This window comes from Physella acuta, unplaced genomic scaffold, assembly GCF_028476545.2.
Source record: "Physella acuta isolate Inbredline_101_S28 unplaced genomic scaffold, ASM2847654v3 ptg000018l, whole genome shotgun sequence".
NCBI classification, from domain to species: domain Eukaryota; kingdom Metazoa; phylum Mollusca; class Gastropoda; family Physidae; genus Physella; species Physella acuta.
In genome coordinates this window covers 219,103-236,786 of record NW_026731538.1, presented here as the reverse complement: position 1 = coordinate 236,786, position 17,684 = coordinate 219,103, and the positions used below count along the sequence as shown (strand labels likewise).

Genomic DNA, 17,684 nt, shown 5'->3' with positions numbered 1-17,684 from the left:
AATGTCGCATTGATGCCAGATGTTTTAATATTTATCAGGAATATCGCTACGTTAATGTTAAAAGTCATAATATAACATTGATGTTGTGTACCGTAATGCTATGGTTAATGTGAGATGTATTCCAGGTCCGAGCAAGATTGAAGAGTCCATCCAGGAAGCAAACGCCAAGACCGAGATGATAAAGTCCAAGTTTGTTGAGAAGATGAGTGAATTAGGGGTAGGTTTCCTAATGGTCAGCTTGGCTATATATACCCACCCCACCTTCAAATATGAGTGAATTAGGGGTAGGTTTTCTAAGGGTGAGCTTGGCTATATATACCCACCCCCACCTTCAAATATGAGTTAATTAGGGGTAGGTTTTCTAATGGTGAGCTTGGCTATATATACCCACCCCACCTTCAAATATGAGTGAATTAGGGGTAGGTTTTCTAAGGGTGAGCTTGGCTATATATACCCACCCCCACCTTCAAATATGAGTGAATTAGGGGTAGGTTTTCTAATGGTGAGCTTGGCTATATATACCCACCCCCACCTTCAAATATGAGTGAATTAGGGGTAGGTTTTCTAAGGGTGAGCTTGGCTATATATACCCACCCCCACCTTCAAAGATGAGTGAATTAGGGGTAGGTTCGCTAATGGTCAGCTTGGCTATGTATACCCTCACCCCCGACTCCAAAGATAAGTGAATTAGGGGTAGGTTTTTTAATGGTCAACTTAGCTATATATACCCTCACCCCACCCCACCTCCAAAGACGAGTGAATTAAGGGTAGGTTTTCTAATGGTCAGCTTGGCTATATATACCCTCACCCCACCCTACCTCCAAAGATGGGTGAATTATGGGTAGGTTTTCTAATGGTCAGCTTGACTATATATACCCCCACCTCCACCTTCAAAGATAAGTGAATTAGGGGTAGGTTGTGTAATGTTCAACTTGGACACTTGTGTATCATTACCCCCACCCCACCTTCAAAGATGAGTGAATGAGGGGTAGGTTGTGTAACTTGACTATGCGATCCTTATCCCACCTCCTAAGATGAGTGAGCTAAGGGTGGGCGATGTAATAATTCCTAAGTCCTCAACCCCACACATACACCCCCTACACACACAGCCTGCAAAAAATTATAAAGTAGAGGTATATGATGCAATATTTAACTGTAGTACGTGTGAACCTTTAACACCCACCTCCCACATACACCCAAAGCCACCCCACCCCTTCCCTAAGATGTTTGAACTATGGTTATGGGATGCAACGTTCCCATTAAGCCCTACCCAAGATGAGCCAGATAAGCCTACTAATTCTGTCTGCTCCTCTTGACATGGCCATTTATAATCCGCCCCCTCTTACATTCGGTCAGTATAATGGACAATCGCCGCCCCTTGTTGGGTACTGTTTTACTTGAATGTGTGTCTTCTACAGACAAGTTACTCTTGGCGTGCACACAAAAACTATGTAAGATATTAAAGATGCCGCTTATAACATTTCCTTAATCACGTGAGCCACATGGGAAATAAAGAAACGAAAACATTTCACATTAGACTTAGACACAAAATGTTATTACACAGCGATAACAGACAAATATTTTTTTTTTAATACAGACGCCAATGAATAACATTAGTTCCAGGTGTCGTGTAGGGAACTCCATCTGCCATGTTAGACATCTGTCGTTTTGGCATTTGCCAGAACTCCCGTATGGCTTCCCCCCCCCCCCCCCCCTCCTGACAAACCTTCAAGACAAAAAGTGAAAGACGCACAGAAGTATATTCTCCATGAGCAGTTTTCGATCACGTTTTTTACTTTCTCGTATATACGAAGTATAGAGAAAGTATTGTAATCGTGCAAAAAAAAAAAATCGAGATTTTTACAGATCTCGACGTTTTACACCTCACTGATACGGAAAAACATAATTTTGCAATCTTGTCCGTATGTCTGTGTGTGTGTGTGTGTGTCTGTCTGTGTGTCCGTGTGTAAACACGATAACTTGAGTACCGTTACAGCTAGGTTAATGAAATTTCATATATAAGTATTATATCAAAATCGTAGATCCGTATCAACTTTTGAGCGATTTCCGATAACCGGAAGTGGTACTTTTCCTACTTTGAATTTTTCAAAAGCCTATTACTTGAGCACTATTTCAGATAGATAAATGAAATTTCACATGTAAGTAAAAGATCTAATTCTCTACCTTCTGGTAAATTTTGAGTAATTTCCGTTGACTGGAAGTAGTAATTTACGCTACTTCCGATTTCTCAAAAAACTAATGTAAATTTTAAAAGTACTAATAATATTGCGCACTATTATGCGCTTTTTTATTGGGCGTTCACTTGGTGTGCAATTAATTTGTCTACGAGATTTTATTCTATTTTTAAAACTTTAAGTATTTAAAATGGATTAAAAATCATGTCTATAGCCCGAGTTCCCATCCCCTGTTATTTTATATAAGAATATTCGAGAAAGTTTAGGGGAGATCACTCCCGGTTTATTTTTTCCTTCTTTTACAATCACATCTCACAGTTAAGGCCGTCTTATCCATTAGGCACAATAAGTACAGTGCCGATTGCCTACGAACTTTTTAGGGCCTACGGAAGTCAGCAACGAATTACTGGAGAAAAACAAATGACGCAACCACCACCATTGCCTTTCCGATATAAACATCACACAATCTGGTGTACGTATCAGTGCCGCAATTGCCAGATGAGCCTGCGAATACAAAGTGACTAGGGCCTACGAATTATTTTAAAAGTGACTAGGGCCTACGAATACAAAAGTGACTAGGGCCTACGAATACAAAAGTGACTAGGGCCAACAAATACAAAAGTGACTAGGGCCTACAAATACAAAAGTGACTAGGGCCTACAAATACAAAAGTGACTAGGGTCTACAAATACAAAAGTGACTAGGGCCTACAAATACAAAAGTGACTAGGGCCTACGAATTATTACAAAAGTGACTAGGGCCTACAAATACAAAGTGACTAGGGCCTACGAATTATTTTAAAAGTGACTAGGGCCTACGAATACAAAAGTGACTAGGGCCTACAAATACAAAAGTGACTAGGGCCTACAAATACAAAAGTGACTAGGGCCTACAAATACAAAAGTGACTAGGGCCTACATATACAAAAGTGACTAGGGCCTACAATACAAAAGTGACTAGGGCCTACGAATTATTACAAAAGTGACTAGGGCCTACAAATACAAAGTGACTAGTGCCTACGAATTATTTTAAAAGTGACTAGGGCCTACGAATACAAAAGTGACTAGGGCCTACAAATACAAAAGTGACTAAGGCCTACAAATACAAAAGTGACTAGGGCCTACAAATACAAAAGTGACTAGGGCCTACAAATACAAAAGTGACTAGGGCCTACGAATACAAAAGTGACTAGGGCCTACAAATACAAAAGTGACTAGGGCCTACGAATACAAAAGTGACTAGGGCCTACTAATACAAAAGTGACTAGGGCCTACAAATACAAAAGTGACTAGGGCCTACGAATTATTACAAAAGTGACTAGGGCCTACAAATACAAAGTGACTAGTGCCTACGAATTATTTTAAAAGTGTCTAGGGCCTACGAATACAAAAGTGACTAGGGCCTACATATACAAAAGTGACTAGGGCCTACAAATACAAAAGTGACTAGGGCCTACAAATACAAAAGTGACTAGGGCCTACGAATACAAAAGTGACTAGGGCCTACAAATACAAAAGTGACTAGGGCCTACGAATACAAAAGTGACTAGGGCCTACTAATACAAAAGTGACTAGGGTCTACAAATACAAAAGTGACTAGGGCCTAAAAATACAAAAGTGACTAGGGCCTACGAATTAATACAAAAGTGACTATGGCCTACGAATACAAAAGTGACTAGGGCCTATTAATACAAAAGTGACTAGGGCCTACAAATACAAAGTGACTAGTGCCTACGAATTATTTTAAAAGTGTCTAGGGCCTACGAATACAAAAGTGACTAGGGCCTACATATACAAAAGTGACTAGGGCCTACAAATACAAAAGTGACTAGGGCCTACAAATACAAAAGTGACTAGGGCCTACGAATACAAAAGTGACTAGGGCCTACAAATACAAAAGTGACTAGGGCCTACGAATACAAAAGTGACTAGGGCCTACTAATACAAAAGTGACTAGGGTCTACAAATACAAAAGTGACTAGGGCCTAAAAATACAAAAGTGACTAGGGCCTACGAATTAATACAAAAGTGACTATGGCCTACGAATACAAAAGTGACTAGGGCCTATTAATACAAAAGTGACTAGGGCCTACAAATACAAAAGTGACTAGGGCCTACGAATTATTACATAAGTGACTAGGGCCTACTAATACCAAAGTGACTAGGGCCTACTAGTTATTACAAAAGTGCCTACAAAGACCATAAAACGGCCCTGCTCACAATGCTTATATAGTTGAGCCACAGTTTTTAATTATTTAAATGTGCATTGATAAAAATAACCAATAAAGACAACGGCATAGCGTACTGGTAAAAAAGCTTAAGCGCTAGACAATTTTTTGTATTCGAACCTGCTAATTAAATTATCGCCTTTAACTCCAACTTGTTGCTTTTTTCCAGATAGGTTTTTTTTTTCGTTTTTTTTTTTTTCCTAGATTGATTAATTTTTTTTTTCTTTCAATAACAACAGCAATAAAAAAAATAAACCGGTAGTGATCTCCCCTAAACTTTCTCGAATATTCTTATATAAAACAACAGGGGATGGTAACTGGGGATATAGTTATGATTTTTAATCCATTTTAAATACTTAAACTTTTAAAAATAGAATAGAATCTCATTAAAAAAACATTGCGCACCAAGCAAACGCCGAATAAAAACGCGTATAATAGTGCGCAATATTATTAGTACTTTAAAAATTTACATTAGTTTTTTGAGAAATCGGAAGTAGCGTAAATTACTACTTCCAGTCAACGGAAATTACTCAAAATTTAACAGAAGGTAGAGAATTAGATTTTTTACTTACATGTGAAATTTCATTTATCTATCTGAAATAGTACTCAAGTTATAGGCTTTTGAAAAATTCAAAGTAGGAAAAGTACCACTTCCGGTTATCGGAAATCGCTCAAAAGTTGATACGGATCTACGATTTTGATAAAATACTTATATATGAAATTTCATCAACCTAGCTGTAACGGTACTCAAGTTATCGTGTTTACACACGGACAGACACACACACAGACAGACACACACACACACACAGACATACGGACAAGATTGCAAAATTATGTTTTTCCGTATCAGTGAGGTGTAAAACGTCGAGATTTGTTAAAATCTCGATTTTTTTACTTTCTCGTATATACGAAGTATAGAGAAAGTCTTGTAATCGTGCAAAAAAAAAAAATCGAGATTTTTACAAATCTCGACGTTTCACACCTCACTGATACGGAAAAACATAATTTTGCAATCTTGTCCGTATGTCTGTGTGTCTGTCTGTGTGTCTGTGTGTCTGTGTGTCTGTCTGTCCGTGTGTAAACACGATAACTTGAGAACCGTTACAGCTAGGTTGATGAAATTTCATATATAAATATTTTATCAAAATCGTAGATCCGTATCAACTTTTGAGCGATTTCCGATAACCGGAAGTGGTACTTTTCCTACTTTGAATTTTTCAAAAGCCTATAACTTGAGTACTATTTCAGATAGATAAATGAAATTTCATATGTAAGTAAAAGATCTAATTCTCTACCTTCTATCAAATTTTGAGTCATTTCCGTTGACTGGAAGTAGTACTTTACGCTACTTCCGATTTCTCAAAAAACTAATGTAAATTTTAAAAGTAATAATAATATTGCGCACCATTATGCGCTTTTTTATTTGGCGTTCACTTGGTGTGCAATTAATTTGTCTACGAGATTTTATTCTATTTTTAAAACTTTAAGTATTTAAAATGGATTAAAAATCATGTCTATAGCCCGAGTTCCCATCCCCTGTTATTTTATATAAGAATATTCGAGAAAGTTTAGGGGAGATCACTCCCGGTTTATTTTTTTGCACGATTACAATACTTTCTCTATACTACGTATATACGAGAAAGTAAAAACGGGTGGTTTTATGTTTCGTTGTTGATCAGTGCAATGTTGTGTTAAGCTCCTAATCGATGACCCGTGTTCGAATCGTTATCAGGGAGGGGAGGGGTGGACTAAAGAGAGCTTTTGTCAACTACGGTGTTGATTGATAAAACACAAAGTACGTAGTTTAAATGATAATATGGGCGATTCTAAGCTTGATGAGAGAGCTGTTGTGTTGTTCTTGCTGTTATTTTATTTTTATTTTGTGTTTGTTTTTGTGATATCGTTAAAACATAACATTAAACTTGGCTATAACTATTAGTAGCCCTAGTCCTAATCAGTGGCGTCACTAGGTCGGGTGTCACCCGGTGCGGTAACTCCCCTTACTATTTTGTTATATTAATTGGATAAAACATTGTTTGACATTTTAAGATGTTTTCGTCATGGTGTCGCCCTACTAAATAATGTCACTCAGTGAGGACCGCACCTTCCGCCCCCCCCCCCCCCCCCCCCGCCACAGCCTTGTGGCGCCAGGGTCCGTTTTCTGACCATTGTATACTCTGTTTCATAACAACAAAATGCAAAAAATATAGTTTGATTTTCTTTTTTGTTATTGTTGTTTTTTTTCTTTCTTTGAAGACTTAAAGACCTTTCATACCAACTCAAAACATGGATTTCGTTTCTGTCAATAATTTTTATAATAAAAATTTGAAAATAAGGCTCCGTTACATTTTTTCAATCCCCCTAATGCCCCCTATTTACCCTTCCCCACCAGAGTTTCTACCAGGCATCTATTCGGGGGGGGGGGGGCTAAGCCCCCCCGAAAAAATTTTACCGCCCCCCCCCCCCCGCCGAACGAAATGAAATTTATATAATTTATATAGAAAATATATACTTTTAACAGTGTCCGCCCGCCCGAAGAAAGTTTACCGCCCCCCCCCCCCCCCCCCGAAGATTTCAAGTGCCCCCCGGAGAAAAAAGTCTGGAAGAAACACTGTTCCCCACCCCTTTCCCACCAGCTTCTAGCATGTCACAAGAATCAGAAGCGTGGTTTTTTTTAGATTCAGAGATAATATATAATTCTAAATTACTGCTGAATTCAAAATGAATGCCCGTTTTGCCAGTTTTGGAAGATGAACGTAAGGTCTGTATTAAGTATTTTTAATTCGGTGTACTTATTAGGTAATGAATATTTACGTTCACCCTCCGGTGGGTGGAGGGAGTGATGACGTAGTGCGACACTTTCTTAAAATACCGTGGCATTACTTTATTTAAACAACGCCAATGCTAGCGGTGTTCTCCCCCCCCCCCCCCTTTACTCACACAACTAAACCATTAATTCTATCAAGAATTTAATTACCTAGGTCAGTAATTCTATCACGAATTTAATTAACCAGGCAATTAACTCTATCGCGAATGAATCCCTGGATTGATGATCCGGAGAGGTAATCAATTCCGATGACTATTATTCCGATAATTACAATATTTTTTAGATCAGTTCTTTCTGTCCATTTCCACCGGAATTCAAATCAGCAGACGTTACCAATGAAATCCAGGCATGAATGGTTGGATTTGACATAGCATCATCTCGTGCAGGGGCGTAGCGAGGGGGGGGGGGGGGGGCCGGGGGGTGCGGACCGCACCGGGTGACACCATTTAGGGGGGTGACACCAAGGCAAAAAATAGCAAAATATAGGGAGAAAAACTCAAGGGGGGGTGCAAATCGAAAACTCGAGGGGGGGGGGGTGCAAATCGAAAACTCGAGGGGGGGGGGTGCAAATCGAAAGTTTGAGGGGGGGGGGGGGGTGCAAATCGAAAATTTGAAAGTTTGTCCCTGGGAAGGGTCTCTATGCCTCTGGGGGGGGGGGGGGGTGACACCATTAAGTGCCGCACCGGGTGACACCCGACCTCGCTACGCCACTGATCTCGTGACAATAGTTCTGCTTGTCCGAATATTAAATGACAGTATGGGCTCGTCCATTAACTACGTCATATTCCTAGGAGGGGAGGGGGGAGGGCGCATGTTTGTGACGATGCTAGACGATGAGAAAGGGGGTGTGGCGACACATTTATTTTTAGAAAATAATGTTATAAACTGCATCTTAGCCGTTATTTCGCGTTTCTAAAAAAAAAATTATTTTTTTCATAAATTATATTTGATCAATATTCTCAATATTCGCCTAGCTTTGTTACATTTATCCAAGGCAGAAACCGCTATTTTTAGAAACAAAAATTTCAAATATTTTTTTTTAATTTGAGGGGAGGGATAATTTTTAGGGTGCAGACATGCTTATTAAGACGGTGTGTGATTATTACGGAGGGGGGAGATAAAAAATAATTTTTAAAAAGCTTGGCGTTGTTTATGGATTATACCTTTATGGACTAACATTGAATGGTAATTATTTTGATGTTCCAAATGAGATCTAATTACAGAGGTATTCTATTTTCTACCAGATGAACGGGGAGTTTGTTGCCCTGGATGACAAGGATCCCGGACACGGCATATGCAAATTTGCTGAACGAGTCAACGCTACGTTTATTGTCACAGGTTAGTTCACACACATTCTTCAACCAATACAGGCTAGTCCAAAATTATCCATTCGCGTAAATGGTCGGTCTGGATGCTATAAGTTATGGGGAAATAGAAGAACTTAGGGTCTGTGGGCTTAATAAGTGTCAGCCTTTTTTAATGTCCATTTTATATTCTGTCAGCCATATGTCTAGTCGGTCTTTAATATATCGGTCTTTTGTCCATGTCGGCTATTTTCCGTGTCGGCCTTTCGGGTGTCGGTATTTTGTCCTATACACATTGTAGCCCATATATTCAACAGTCTTAGACCTATACTGTACAAAATAACATACATTTCGTATTTCAATGTGTATTCCTGTGAAATCCGTAGTTGTGCAGTAAAACAAGTAAAATACATTTATACTTAATATTATTAGAATGACGTCGTGAAGAATAACGATGCATGGTTCAAATCTGAATCCAGCCCTCATGAAAGTTCTTAAGTTTAATTTTCTAGCTCACGTTTGCCTTTATCATGGGAATTAACTCTTTCATTCTATTTAAGTAATGTAGTAGTGTTAAATCCCCTTACAATGTAAATCGTACAAGATGTAACAATACATTTGTCGGAAGTCTAAATAATCAGGATACATCAAATGTATTATTATTTAAATTTGTTTGAGAATGCTCACATAATCAAAATACTTATATTTTTCACTTAATTAAGTTACTAACTTATCACAAGTTTAATCATTAAAAAATAATCCAATTTTATAATCTAAGTATCAGCTTTATATTTATAGAAATGTTTACAAAAGTTAAATCACTAATAGGTACATCACTATATCATCTCATTAATCATCATATTTAAACTCTAAATGTTATAGTAATTTATTCATACCATTGTTTCTTGTAAACTCCAGGCACCAGAGGTCTGGGTAAATTCCGTCGCACAATGCTGGGCAGTGTCAGTGACTACATCCTCCACCACTCCCATGTCCCTGTCCTCATCTGTAGGCTCAAGTACCTGGAGGACAAATACTGACCAGGCTGGTCCAACAGGCTGCAGGACCTTCAGAGGGACTGCTGGACACTAGATGATGCCTTCACATTAACAACTTTCCAAATGTTATAATGTCATGTTTGACTTGTATGTAGCCCATACACCCCCAGACTTGTTAATAATGTCAAGTATGGCTTGTATGTATCCAATATACACCAGACTGCCATGTTTTAAGCAGGCAGCATTGTCTGATGGACTTTTCAAAATGGCTTTACACAGTGTTTCTTTCAGACTAAATTTTCCGGGCAGCCGGTTGAAATTGTACAAGTTATAAATTTTCTAAATGAATTCTATTTTGTTCTAATCAATGCCTGAAAGAAACTCTGGTTTTATGGATGTGGTTAATGTTTTATTCAATTAAAGAATAATTAAGTAGTAGTTTATGCTAATAAAATAAAATCAATACATTTTATAACTACTTTTTAAATTTTTTAACTAAAACCAAAATAATTCCTTAACATCTGGTTGATTAAAAAATCTTTTGGGCTCACAAAAGGAATTATACAAAAACTTTAATTTAAGAAATTCTAACAGTTATTTTTTTAGACAACCAGATGTTTTTGTTTTTTATTCATTTTAAATAATGGTTTTGTAATTTCTTGGGATTTGATGTTTTTCATATAATATAGTGATTCACAAGAATTAATTTTTTAAACTTTTAATTTATTAATGACTAATAATTTTTTTTATTTGGAGATTTATTTTTTAAAGGACAAATTGGAAAAACAGAGACCAAAAAATTATCAATTAAAATAGTCAAACAAAATACAACATTATAGTGAAATTAACAATTTATTATTTTCCAACTAACACTGAAAGTGCCAAGCACAAGTGAAAAATAATCAACTTTGTGACATCTGATGATTTTACAGCTTGTAGTTGGTCAGTGACCATTATCTGTAAATACATTTCAAAAGTTATCCATAAAAAATCTGGATACTACAGGGTTTTTTCACTCATGCTATGGTTTCCATTAATCAAGAGAAAACTATTTGGTTTTTAATATCCATGTTTACAGTTTACTCAGGAAATCACAAAACTATATTTGGAAGACATGTTTGCATCATGCTTAGTCTATAAATGTTTGAGAATTTATTATTCTACAAGTCATTGTAGGATTTTTATTCAATATACTAACTAACTTGGTTTTAAAAAGTATCCTAATTTTTGTTGCTTTTTATGTATGTTTATTTTACATTTATTTTCACTTGGTATGAAAGGCATTGTATAGTTTTCTTATTGTGAATGTCTGAAAAAAATACAACTTTTGTGTTGTGTTGGTAGAAGAAAGAGAATGTACAATTTATGTTGTGCATGTTATTTTACTAAATGTTTCACTTTTTTATGTATTGATATACAATGCCCATGGGACTACAAACTTACTACTGTAAATATATTCCATTTGATTGTCAACATTTCAAGTTTCTAAATGATGTCAGGAACTATTGGTAAATCTATGCTAAATAAGATATGAGAAATATTTTCTAAAATAATTCATTTAAGCAATCTATTCATGTTTTTGTTTTAATATGAATAATATTTAGCAATAAATAATTTGTGCTTTTGCAATCTATAATAATACTGCATGGGCTGTGAAAAAAAACTTGACACATATAGAATTTTATAAGATTTTAAGTTATTTTAAGTAAATAAAAAAAAACCAGTTTGTATTTTAAAGTTGAGACAGATATCTGTAAAGCCAAAGATTATTAATTCTATACATATTACATTTAACTATTCTTTTAACGCTAACAAAGTTAGTGTTTTAGGCTTAGCGTCTTAAATTATCGGCTAGCGAATATTAAGGGAACAGTATTTAAAGTTTTATATTTTAGTGATATTCTGTGTTGTAAAAGCTTCAGTAAAACAACACAATTTTTACTCAGTGTCAAGTTTTAAACCGTAATGCAGGCATACAACTTTGCTTCTAAAAAATTTTAACTGTTTCTGAACCACTGGTTTTAAACCAATGAGTTATTGGAAATAATGTAAACTTAATGCAACGGTGGCATGAGTATTTAACTAATATTCAAAACATAAAAAAACTTTTAAATAGGTCTAATGTAAACTTTGAACTTACTTAAAAAAATTGATTCACCAATTACTGCATTCCGAATACGAAAGCCAGCAATGTATGTAAATGCAATATTTCAATGACCACATTATTGTCATTTGATTTACTTGTTTTAATATTAATTATGTAAATGTATGTAAATGCAACTATTTCAATGACTTCACATTATTGTCATTTGATTTACTTGTTTTAATATTAATTGCACATGGAGATTAAACCTGCACTACTATTTTGATGTTCTTGTTTTTTCTGTTGTTTATGTTCATTAAAAAACTTTAATATATTATTACGCATATTATTAAATGCAGCTTCTTTCTTATTTTTACAAAAAGTAAAGTACCTTTACGAGACCTATCAGTCTAAAGCACAGATGAAGTAGAGTTTGTCTGATTCTGTTGCTAATTTTTTAGAAGAAAAAGTGTTTTTACTTTTCTCCTTCTTATCCAAAAAAATATGTTAGTTTTGGACTGGTAGATTAGGCCTACAGACTGTTTAAATGATGAAAGTTAAATTATGAAGAAACAATACGAAGTAATATATTCCCCAGAGTCTAACAGCCCAAAAACTAAGATTTTATAGCGAGTTATAGTTCATGCCTCACTGTTAAATAACAACAAAAACAAAAAATGTAAACTTTAAATGGCTATATATACACAATTTTATACTAATTATATAAAAAAAAAAAATTTAACATATTATGGCATAAAATGTTAAGAAACAACATTATTTACATATTGACAAATAAGAATGGGGTACATATAATTACAATGATCACAGTCAGTATGTGGAAACATCAAAAACAAGTCAGCTAGATTTTTTTTAAAAACTACATTAACTATGGAATTTACAAAAATCATGTTGTATCATCAAATACAATAATGCCCTTTAATTTTTAAGATCTACAATGATTGTTAATTGCACAAAAACTTAAAATTTACTGAAAATCTAGAAAACGCACAAGAGGCTTAGGAAGCCGCAGCTGTGATGTGTACCTCAAACGTTGGGGACCCAGACTTGCTCGGATAGTCAGCCTACAGTAGTGTTTCAGGGACCGGGGTATACCTGCAATACAGTTTCTTGTTAGCTAATTTTTTTTTACAAATTTAAATGTTAAAATATTTTTAGATAATGAAATGAAAAATGGCTTTCTTAATGTTAATGGCAAGAAGACAGGGTAAGAAATTCAGCTCAAATTCTATAACAATATTTTGAAATAGAAATAAAATGTATAAATGTACCAAAAAAGAATAATAAGTAGGCCTACTTTAAAAAATTTACAAAATTACAAGAAAGTTAAATTTATGAACAATCAATTGTCATTGAAATCTAAGTAGCAAATAAAGTAGCTGCAAAATTTAGAACAAAAAAATAACAAATTAATTGAAAGTAGGCTCCTATATCTACTTTCTAATCTTGCATCTATGTTTAATTCTTGATGTCATCACATTTTTTTCCAAATCTTAATTTGTGAATTAAAAATACAATATATTACTAAGGACTTACTTTCCTTAATTATGAGATGAAAATTTAAAATAAAACAAGATATTACTAAGGACTTACTTTCCTTAATTAGGAGATGAAGATATAAAATAAAACAAAGATATTACTAAGGACTTATTTTCCTTAATTAGGAGATGAAGATATAAAATAAAACAAAGATATTACTAAGGACTTACTTTCCTTAATTAGGAGATGAAGATATAAAATAAAACAAAGATATTACTAAGGACTTACTTTCCTTAATTAGGAGATGAAGATATAAAATAAAACAAAGATATTACTAAGGACTTACTTTCCTTAATTAGGAGATGAAGATATAAAATAAAACAAAGATATTACTAAGGACTTACTTTCCTTAATTAGGAGATGAAGATATAAAATAAAACAAAGATATTACTAAGGACTTACTTTCCTTAATTAGGAGATGAAGATATAAAATAAAACAAAGATATTACTAAGGACTTACTTTCCTTAATTATGAGATGAAAATTTATATTAAAGATATTACTAAGGACTTACTTTCCCTAATTATGAGATGAAAATTTGAAATAAAACAAAGATATTACAAAGGACTTACTTTCCCACTCCTGCAGTAAGGATTTACACTGGGACGTGCTGGAAGGAACCAGCTGCCTGGCAGTGTAGCCTTTACTGTTTTTTGTATAGACACAAGCACCATGCTCCAGCAACAACTCAACAAACTGGTGGTCCTGACTCCTGGCTGCTTCGTGAAGTGGTGTCTGGTAGATCTTGGATATATTAGCATTGGCTCCAGCCCTTAACAGAACCTCAGCACTTGTTTTATGCCCTTTAAAGCAATTCCTTTTTTCAAATTAGTTTTAGCTCTTTTTTTTAAAAAAAAAACCTATTGCATTTTAAAATATAACCTGAATACATTTTAATTTACAGTTTACAACAGTCTTTAAAAAAATGCTAAACAACTGCTAAATTCACTTTACAAAACTACTTTTTAAAAATTGAGATGTCACATTCTGACACTCCTCCATTCCATCACTAAAGTCTGACATCCTAACTCTCCCCTTATGAGGACATCATTTAATTTTAATACAAAAATCTCAAATTTGAATCTTTGTTTTTTTAATACAAACACTCAGATCATGTGAAAAACTTGTAATATGTGAGGCCTTATTCAGCTAAAGGAAAGTTAACAAATAAAAATAGGATCTATTTAGTAAAGTAAAGTTCCCTTTCAAACCTGACGGTCTATGGGGCAAGTGAAGTAGAGTTCACTTGTTTCTGTGACCTCGGCATATGAAGAGATAGTGTGGTCAGCACTATGCCCAGCCGCCTTTACTTTCCCTAACATGAGTTAGGTACCCATTGGAGTTGGATGGACTCAGGGACGGTCTACTGACTTAAACCCGGATTTGAACTCAAAGACTTATGGGTTAACAGTCCAGCTCTCTACCGCTAGACCACTCCGTCCCATGGGATCTATTTAACAAACATAAATTTTGAAAAAATAATTATCATAGTGTTAGATACCTTTACAAGCAGCAACATGGAGGGGTGTGCCGAAGTGGCAATCACTTTTGTCCATGGAGGCGCCATGCTTGAGGAGAACTAACAGACACTCCCAGTTATCTGTGAAGGCCAGAATATCATTACAGAGATATGAAACAAACAAATCACACATAAACAAAATCTATGGCAATAAATTTGGTTTTAAGTCACTATTATTTGTACACAATAAACTGGGATTGAACCTTTTAAAGCTACACTAAACAAACAAAATACATTTCCATTTCGTTAGCTGTATCCTACAATACAAGTCGGTGTCAAACTTTAACCCTTTAACCCTAAACCTAACTGTGTGTGAGGGCGACAGGAATCTGGTACACTCAGGTATACGTATACACCAACAACTCGTAGAGGTTAAGTACAACAGTCTGTTTAATCCAACGAATTTTCTTGTCCATTCACATATCAACCTGTTCCTTTCTACCTCAACCTTCAACTGTCCTAACCATCACTCCTACACACCTCCTTTCTCTCGCTCACAACACAACCGCTGTCACTCGACCTGTAGCTTTCTTTGTACCGTCGTTCACTCCCCACTACAACATACACGTCAACACACCCGGCCTCGCGTATCGCTACAGGATATAAACACACAAACAGTGATTCATCCCATGTATACATCTTTCATACACATTACATCACCACACTGTGGATAAAATCCAAAAGTGCCATGTATTTACATAATTACCCCTAAAGACAGCTTCATGAACTGGTGTTGAGAAAAGCAGGGGTGGGTTCACCAGAGCCCCATGCTCCAACAACAGCTCCACACACTTAACATTGCCATTACAGCAGGCATCACACAGGGCTGTGGCACCATCAATGTTGGCCAAGTTCACCTAGACATTGTTTTATAAATAACATTTTCAGACCTAAGTTGCAAGTTACAGCTATACCTAGTCACTATGATTAAATCATTTGAAACATCCTATCTGACTACTAACCCACAATCTATTACTATAATGTTGGTACAGCCTGTAAACCTTTTACTTTTCTTTTAAATATTTTCTCATGCAAAAATATATGCTTTTTTTTGTTAAGCATTCTCTCTAAGGAGCAAAAGTATTCCCTCTAAAAGGCCAAAGCATTCTCTCTAATTCTCTCTAAAGAGCCAAAGCATTCTCTCTAATTCTCTCTAAAGAGCCAAAGCATTCTCTCTAATTCTCCCTAAACAGCCAAACCATTCTCTCTAATTCTCCCTAAACAGCCAAAGCATTCCCTCTAAGAAGCCAAAGCATTTGTACAACATGTACTTTGTGTAACCTACTTGGTGTGCTAAAGTTAATTATATAAGGTCATTAGGATTGAATAAAATGACTATAACTATGGCAGGTTTACAACTAAATAGCCTAGCAACTGTGCATCTAAATCAATCACTATTACCTTGTGAGCTGAAATTTTTAGTTTACATACACTTATTGTTGTTTTTTTTTTTGTTAATGTAAACTGAAAATTTCAGCTAATACTAATTTAATAGGCATTTAGTTGTATAAAAAAATGCAACCTACATTAGCCCCATGTTGTATCAAAAGAGCAACACACTCTAAATTCCCAGCTAAACAAGCCTCATGCAATGGCCGAACCATCTCAAATGTTGCTTTATTGACATCATATTTCTTTGACTCCAAAAGTTTTTTCAAATCTTCAAGTCTGCCTTCTCTTGCAGCTCTATGGAGTGGATATTTGTCTTCTAAAAGTTCAACTGTAAAAAATCTCCTTTTATTATCATTGGTGATAATAAAAAAATTATTTGTATGTCTGTCTGTCTGTTTGTCTTTCATGCATTACTACATCTTTCATCTTATCGACATGAAACTTAGGGAAGTTGTTGAGAATACTCCTGGGGAAGTATTTGTGGAAAAAAAAAATTTCAAATTCGCAGGGTGTTGCCCCGGCAAGGCGCTATTTGATTCAAGTGCGTGACCTGAAGCGCCCAGGGTTCCACTTTGAGAACTATGGCTCCTACACTAAAGGCACGATGGGCAAAAATCGGTGAATCAGGCACGTGCTCCAGATTCCTGCAGGTTGCTATTTGTTCTCCCTGGACTTTCCCATGAGCGCTCTGGGGCATGCTAGATGGTACTGGTAGTGTGCCCCGACAAATATGATCCAAGAAATTTAACACAGGTATTGCTTACATTTAATTTTCATTTAAATAATTCAGTTTTAGAAAACAAGGTCACACATCTAAGATTCTAATTCTAAAAATTTCTTATTTAGAGGATTGGTAATGGCCGGTAACACTAACTGACGCAAACGCATTGATGAAACCCTCTAGCTAGAGCTAGATCTAGTTATTTATACAGTTATAATATATATAAAACATAGATCTATAATATAAAGTATAAAGGACATGAAGTATTGAAAAAAGCTAAGGATTTTTACAAAGGAATGACCGTGGCTGTGTTGCTGTGTGTGTGACGTGTTGTACAGTTCACTACTGAACTGTTGTGTTTGTTACTTTCAACCAAGAACCAAGTAAAAACAAAATACTAAATTTTAAATGGTAATCGCACCTGACATTGCAAAGGATTTTTTAAATATTAAAAACTGCGTCTCCACATGACACCGTACTGACTGTATACTGTAGATCTAGTTACTGGTAAGCTAAATTAGTTATGGTGGTAGTGTAAGTTTGTTTACAAACAAGATGTCGCCATTTTGTTTTTGGTAAGCCTAAGTACCAAAAAGCACAAAAAGAAGAAGAATAGGCCTACGTAGGATAGTAAGAAGAACACAGAAGTCAACTAATATTATTTACTAGATCTATACAAAATACAAAGATATTTAACAGAAAATATTTAGACAACATTTACTATTTCACTCCCCCCCCCCCCACCTCCTATTGAATGCAAAATGACAGCAGTCTCACATTAACCACTTGCAGTTGTCAAAAGACTGCTTGCATTGCTTTCTGTTTTTTATTGCCATATAATTACTATTTCAATTTCTCATAA

General features: G+C 35.4%; 2 protein-coding genes across 2 annotated transcripts in view; one reads left to right on the top strand and one right to left on the bottom strand.

The window, feature by feature from the left end:
* LOC131939467 (uncharacterized) overlaps window positions 1-9,709 on the top strand; it is a 60,130-nt gene extending 50,421 nt beyond the window's left edge. Inside the window, exons 4-6 of the mRNA XM_059297778.1 lie at window positions 126-217; window positions 8,494-8,587; window positions 9,472-9,709. Of these exons, the coding sequence (XP_059153761.1) occupies window positions 126-217; window positions 8,494-8,587; window positions 9,472-9,593 (308 nt within the window). The 3' untranslated portion in view covers window positions 9,594-9,709. The remainder of the gene's footprint in view (window positions 1-125; window positions 218-8,493; window positions 8,588-9,471) is intronic.
* Window positions 9,710-12,218: 2,509 nt separating this feature from the next.
* Window positions 12,219-17,380, bottom strand: LOC131939254 (ankyrin repeat and SOCS box protein 13-like). Its single transcript, XM_059297459.1, has 6 exons — window positions 17,244-17,380; window positions 16,236-16,429; window positions 15,416-15,566; window positions 14,692-14,790; window positions 13,763-13,993; window positions 12,219-12,747 (listed from the first exon to the last, which is right to left on the bottom strand). The coding sequence occupies exons 1-6, from the start codon at window positions 17,248-17,250 to the stop codon at window positions 12,620-12,622; spliced, it is 810 nt and encodes a 269-aa protein (XP_059153442.1). The 5' UTR covers window positions 17,251-17,380; the 3' UTR covers window positions 12,219-12,619.
* Between the last annotated feature and the right edge of the window lie 304 nt (window positions 17,381-17,684).

What these genes read in the sequence shown, in the direction of transcription:
- LOC131939254 (XM_059297459.1), bottom strand. An exon ending in TGATACAACATGGGGCTAAT is followed by an intron (nt 15,567 to 16,235) that starts GTAGGTTGCATT and finishes AACAATGTCTAG; the next exon opens with GTGAACTTGGCCAACATTGA. An exon ending in CTTACTGCAGGAGTGGGAAA is followed by an intron (nt 12,748 to 13,762) that starts GTAAGTCCTTTG and finishes ACTGTATTGCAG; the next exon opens with GTATACCCCGGTCCCTGAAA.